Source organism: Scomber scombrus, chromosome 11 (genome assembly GCF_963691925.1).
Source record: "Scomber scombrus chromosome 11, fScoSco1.1, whole genome shotgun sequence".
In the NCBI taxonomy this organism is placed as follows: Eukaryota; Metazoa; Chordata; class Actinopteri; order Scombriformes; family Scombridae; genus Scomber; species Scomber scombrus.
In genome coordinates this window covers 31,734,485-31,741,538 of record NC_084980.1, presented here as the reverse complement: position 1 = coordinate 31,741,538, position 7,054 = coordinate 31,734,485, and the positions used below count along the sequence as shown (strand labels likewise).

Here is a 7,054-nt window from a genome sequence, read left to right as displayed (position 1 = left end):
CATGTAAACTATAAGCTGTGAAACATCTTAAAACCTGTTAAAGTCACATTTACAGTAAAAACCCTTAACCTTAAAAACACCTTAAACTCATCATCAATCAATGTGTCAAGTAATTATTAATCAGGGAAGAGGGTAAAATAAGGGTGATTCAGGTTAAAGGATTTATGGATTTAAGGTGGAACTCTGCTGTATTTAAGGTGGAACTGTTGTATTTAAGGTGAAACTGCTGGATTTAAGGTGAAACTGTTGTATTTAAGGTGGAACTGTTGTATTTAAGGTGGAACTCTGCTGTATTTAAGGGTTAATTTGGGGGATTTTTAAGTTACTGTTGTGACAAAAAAACATCAGCACTTATTTATCTGGAAACATTTGAACGCCTCGTCTGGAAAGTCCTGAAAAATCCTGCAGAAGAACTGAGACTGCAAATACTACTACTGGTACTACTAGTACTACTACTGGTACTACTAGTACTACTACTGATACTACTGGTACTACTACTGAGACTGCAAATACTACTACTGATACTACTGGTACTACTACTGAGACTGCAAATACTACTACTGGTACTACTAGTACTACTACTGGTACTACTAGTACTACTACTGGTACTACTAGTACTACTACTGGTACTACAAGTACTACTACTGGTACTACTAGTACTACTACTGGTACTACTAGTACTACTACTGGTACTACTACTGGTACTACTAGTACTACTACTGGTACTACTAGTACTACTACTGATACTGCAAATACTACTACTGGTACTACTAGTACTACTACTGGTACTACTAGTACTACTACTGAGACTGCAAATACTACTACTGGTACTACTAGTACTACTACTGGTACTACAAGTACTACTACTGATACTACTACTGATACTACTACTACTACTACTACTACTGGTACTACTACTGGTACTACTAGTACTACTACTGGTACTACTAGTACTACTACTGGTACTACAAGTACTACTACTGATACTGCAAATACTACTACTACTAGTACTGCTACTGGTACTACTAGTACTACTACTGGTACTACTAGTACTACTACTGGTACTACATGTACTACTACTGATACTGCAAATACTACTACTACTAGTACTGCTACTGGTACTAAGTTAAGGGTTAAGTTAGGGGTTAAGTTAAGGGCTAAGTTAAGGGCTAAGTTAAGGGTTAAGTTAAGGGCTAAGTTAAGGGTTAAGTTAAGGGTTAAGTTAAGGGCTAAGTTAAGGGCTAAGTTAAGGGTTAAGTTAAGGGCTAAGTTAAGGGTTAAGTTAAGGGCTAAGTTAAGGGTTAAGTTAAGGGTTAAGTTAAGGGCTAAGTTAAGGGCTAAGTTAAGGGTTAAGTTAAGGGCTAAGTTAAGGGCTAAGTTAAGGGTTAAGTTAAGGGCTAAGTTAAGGGCTAAGTTAAGGGTTAAGTTAAGGGTTAAGTTAGGAGAGTCTGCTGTGTTTACGTGCTCAGTTAAGGGTTTCAGTCAGTGGCTCCTCCTCCTCTCAGTCACTTCTGCTCTGACTCGACTGAGCGTCTCTGTGGTCTAACGGACAAACTGCTGCAGACTGTGAGAAGCTGCAGATGAGCTGAGAGACAACTGTAAGTCCACACCTGTCTGTCTGTCTGTCTGTCTGTACAGTTAACTCTGAGGTTGTTGTATTAATATGAAAGACAGTTTAACAAGTTTCATTTCTAATAATGTATCTTCAAATTTACTCATTTACTTCATTTGTTAGTTAAGATGTAAAGAAGCTCTTTGGTGTATTTAAGGGTTAATTAAGGGGGTTTGTAAGTGTGGGTGATATGTTCATCTGACGGCTGCAGAGTCAATTATATGTGTTTGTAGTATTTAGTGTTTGTAGTATTTAGTGTTTGTAGTATTTAGTGTTTGTAGTATTTAGTGTTTGTAGTATTTAGTGTTTGTAGTATTTAGTATTTGTAGTATTTAGTGTTTGTAGTATTTAGTATTTGTAGTATTTAGTATTTGTAGTATTTAGTATTTGTAGTATTTAGTGTTTGTAGTATTTAGTATTTGTAGTATTTAGTGTTTGTAGTATTTAGTGTTTGTAGTATTTAGTGTTTGTAGTATTTAGTATTTGTAGTATTTAGTGTTTGTAGTATTTAGTGTTTGTAGTATTTAGTGTTTGTAGTATTTAGTGTTTGTAGTATTTAGTGTTTGTAGTATTTAGTGTTTGTAGTATTTAGTGTTTGTAGTATTTAGTGTTTGTAGTATTTAGTATTTGTAGTATTTAGTGTTTGTAGTACTTAGTGTTTGTAGTATTTAGTATTTGTAGTATTTAGTATTTGTAGTATTTAGTGTTTGTAGTATTTAGTGTTTGTAGTATTTAGTGTTTGTAGTATTTAGTGTTTGTAGTATTTAGTGTTTGTAGTATTTAGTGTTTGTAGTATTTAGTGTTTGTAGTATTTAGTGTTTGTAGTATTTAAGTACTTCAGTGAGTTCTGGAGCTGCTAAAGTTTAATGTCCTTACATGTTAATATATTCACTATATTTACCCAATAATCATTATTATTATTATTATTATTATTATTATATTATTATTATTATTATTATTATCATTATTATTATTATTATTATTATCATTATTATTATTATTATTATTATTATTATTATTATTATTATTATTATTATTATTATATTATTATTATTATTATTATCATTATTATTATTATATTATTATTATTATTATTATTATTATCATTATTATTATTATTATTATTATTATTATTATTATTATCTTTAAAGTAAAAAAACTTACTTCAGTCAAACTGTAAAAGTTTCTCATCACTGTGTTTTATTATATTATTATTATTATGACATCATCAGATCATTCATTTGATTTAATTTAATTAACTTCAGTTTTATTGATAAATCAGCTTTAATCTGAAAAACTGCATGATGTCACAGCATGATGTCACAGCTGTGTTCGTTTTTTCAGGTCACTGGATGACCTCATCGACATAAGACCATCATGACCTCCATGAATGACATCATGACTACGTTCATCACTCAGGTAGTAAACTCCGCCTCCTCTCAGTCCACTGATCGCTTTCATCAATCAGTGATTGGTTATTGATGTATTGATGACTTCCTGTCAGGCCCCGACGGACAGCGGCCCGACGCCCACCGATGACGACTACGAGGACTACCCCGACCTGATGTGCGACCGCGAGTCCGTTCGGCAGTTCCGGCGTTTCTACGAGCCGCCGTTCTTCTGGCTGATCGCCTTGGCGGGCGGCGCCGGGAACGTGGCCGTGGTCTGGATCTACTTGAACGTGAAGCGGCGGCTGAAGACCATGACGGACGTGTACCTGCTGAACCTCGCCGTGGCCGACCTGCTGTTCCTGGTCACGCTGCCGCTGTGGGCCGTGGAGGCGTCGCACGGCTGGATGTTCGGCTCCGCCATGTGCAAAGTGACCTCCGGCCTCTACAAGGTCAACCTGTTCAGCAGCATGTTGCTGCTCACCTGCATCAGCGTCGACCGCTACATGGTCATCGTGCAAGCCAACAAGTCACGCAACTCCAAGAGGGCGCGGCGTCGCTGCAACCGGCTGGTGTGCGGGGGGGTGTGGCTGCTCGCCCTGGTGCTCGCCACGCCAGAGTTCATGTTCGCCACAACCTCCAAAGCTGACGAGGCCTCGCAGGAAATGTGCAGGATGGTGTTCCCGTCCGGCAACCGCACCAAGATCCTGGTTCTGTCGCTGCAGGTGAGCATGGGCTTCTGCCTGCCCTTCCTCGTCATGACCGCCTGCTACAGCGTCATCATCGCCACGCTGCTCAAGACCCGAAACTTCCAGAAGCACAAAGCCCTGCGCGTCATCCTGGCCGTGGTCGTGGCCTTCGTCGTGTCCCAGCTGCCCTACAACGGCGTGCTGGTGATGGAGGCCACGCAGGCCGCCAACATCACCGTGACGGACTGCGAGACGGTGAAGAGCTTCGACAAGGCGGGGCAGGTGCTGAAGAGTGTGGCCTACATGCACGCCTGCCTCAACCCCTTCCTGTACGCCTTCGTCGGCGTGCGTTTCCGTAAGGATGTGCTGCGGATGCTGCGCTTCTGCCGCTGCCAGCAGGCGGCGCCCAAGAGTCAGCTGAGTAAGTCCAGTAGGTCCAGTAAGAGCGTGCTGAGCTCGCCGCGCCCCACGGTGATGTCAGACAGCGAAACCTCGCAGGCGCTGTCGCTGTAGACGACCGTCGTTGTCACGGCAACACGCTGCGCCTTCATCACTCGTCTCAGTCGGACTGATTCTGTAAAGACTTCAGACTTTAACATTTCCCTTCATGATGATGTCATCGATTCTTTTGAATTCATATTTACAGAGTGATGTTAGTGAAGCTGTTTCTGTGTTTAAGGTTCTTTCTCTTCAGTTTCTCTGCAGAAGAAATCAAAACTTTTCTACTTTTCTACTTTTTTTACTTTTTTTTTTTTACTGTTTTTACTGTTTTTACTGTTTTTACTGTTTTTACGTTGAAGCGTTGAAGCGTGTGGACTCTGGTGTTCAGTGAATGTATGACTGTGATTTCATAGCTGCTGTTTTGGAGTTTTTTTGGAGGTTTTGGGGCAGGTCTCGGCTCTCCTCAGATATTTGCAGTGTTGCATCATCCTGTTTCAACAGGAAATGCATCACATGAAGGAGGTGCACCTGTCTGTCATGTGACTCATCTGTAACTCTTATGTATTTTACTGCTAACATGCTAACATGCTAATGGTGTAAATAGTTGTGTGTTTCTGTCATGTATGAATATGTAGCATGTAGCATGTAGCATGTAGCATGTAGCATGTCAGACTGAATGTAAATGTGTTCACAGCTCCCTGATGAATATTAAAGTGTTGTCAACATGTGCGTGAAGCTCAGGAGGAAGTTTACTTTCACACTCGTTTCTTCACATCCTTTCTCTTCATCCTGTTTTCATTCAGCAGCAAAACCACAAGACGCACTTCTGATCAGCATCACTTCAAACAAGTCAGTCGACTTTATCAGCAAAGAGAGAAACTTTAGGTTGTTAAAGTGCAGATAAAAACACATAGATAGACACACAATAACCATTATAACCATTATAACCATTATAACCATTATAATTATTATAACCATTATAATTATTATAACCATTATAACTATTATAACCATTATAACCATTATAACTATTATAACCATTATAACCATTATAACTATTATAACCATTATAACTATTATAACCATTATAACTATTATAACCATTATAACCATTATAACCATTATAACCATTATAACTATTATAACCATTATAACCATAATAACCATTATAACCATTATAACCATTATAACCATTATAACCATTATAACCATTATAACCACTATAACCATTATAACCATTATAACCATTATAACCATTATAACCATTATAACTACGGGGCTGCTGCCGGGACGAGTACACGATTTATTTCCAGTATTAAGTACATCTTACTGGTCAGTATCCAGTATAAAGTACATCTTACTGGTCAGTATCCAGTATTAAGTACATCTTACTGGTCAGTATCCAGTATTAAGTACATCTTACTGGTCAGTATCCAGTATAAAGTACATCTTACTGGTCAGTATCCAGTATAAAGTACATCTTACTGGTCAGTATCCAGTATAAAGTACATCTTACTGGTCAGTATCCAGTATAAAGTACATCTTACTGGTCAGTATCCAGTATAAAGTACATCTTACTGGTCAGTATCCAGTATAAAGTACATCTTACTGGTCAGTATCCAGTATTAAGTACATCTTACTGGTCAGTATCCAGTATAAAGTACATCTTACTGGTCAGTATCCAGTATAAAGTACATCTTACTGGTCAGTATCCAGTATTAAGTACATCTTACTGGTCAGTATCCAGTATAAAGTACATCTTACTGGTCAGTATGGAGCACATGGCCAGAGCTCCCATTGAGGACACTGAGGTCACGTCCTCGGTATTTTTTTCTTGAAGTTTCGTTTCATTATGAAAATAGCCGATGAGACAGTTATCCTTACATCAACGGACCGTCACTAACACGTAGAGCAGATACCGCTGACAGGTCAAAATGAAAGCAGTCGGCTATAGTCAGCGGTGGAGTGAGGCCTTGAAATCCACCAGTGTCCCAACTGGTTTCCAATTGAACTGGTTTCCTTACCGAACAGCTCCAGCTGTGTTGCGCTTCCATCAGCAGATTCATCACAAATTCACAAATATACAAATATACAGATATACACAGCATATTACTGGAGATGTTTAAGTAGCATATATGTACATATATATATATATGTATATATATATATATATATATATATGTGTATGTATATATATATATATATATATATATATGTATATATATATATACATATATATATAGTGCTCACTTCCAGAAAATATTTGCTGTAGTAGATGTTGAACTGCGATTTGAAAATCACCAGAAATATGTTTATGTCTACATTTTGCAAACTGTTCATTCATTGGATGATGAGCCCTTTTCTCCTTTTCCCAGCAGGCCGTGCTGCATTCCACATTTTAAGAACAAACAAAGAAAATAATATAATGCAGTTATCATTTTTAAATATGCAACCATGGAAGTTGTAGAATACTGAAATAGGAGTTGATTTAAGTTGCAAAATTGGAAATGATGAGAAAGAACTGGACCACAAGAGAGACCATGACTGAGAAATGCACAGCAAGAAAGCGCTATATATATATATATATATATATATATATATATATATATATATATATATATATATACATACATCGTGGATTACACTGACCTAATATATGTGCTGTGGTTTTCTTTTGGACCTCAGTATTTGAAAATATCCTGACTACGGCCTTGATCAAGTGTAATGTACTTTATTCTCAACTTAACATCCCTGAAATATTAAGTAAATGTTCATCATATTTATTTAAACTAATTAAAGTCTGTAAAGTAAGAATAAATATGTGTTCTGAGTTTGACATACCACAGAAATGTGGCCAAATGTGAATGATTAAAAAATAAATGTGTGAAATTAGGCTTCAAAGTTGTGTAAAAATCTGCCTCTGG

General features: G+C 37.5%; 1 protein-coding gene across 1 annotated transcript; it reads left to right on the top strand.

Annotated features, from left to right (window-relative positions):
• The first annotated feature begins 1,578 nt into the window (after nt 1-1,578).
• Nucleotides 1,579-4,858, top strand: ccr9a (chemokine (C-C motif) receptor 9a). The gene is made up of 3 exons (XM_062428923.1): nt 1,579-1,598; nt 2,957-3,031; nt 3,117-4,858. Exons 2-3 carry the CDS (start codon nt 2,990-2,992, stop codon nt 4,200-4,202), a joined length of 1,128 nt encoding a protein of 375 aa, XP_062284907.1. The 5' UTR covers nt 1,579-1,598; nt 2,957-2,989; the 3' UTR covers nt 4,203-4,858.
• Nucleotides 4,859-7,054: the final 2,196 nt, after the last annotated feature.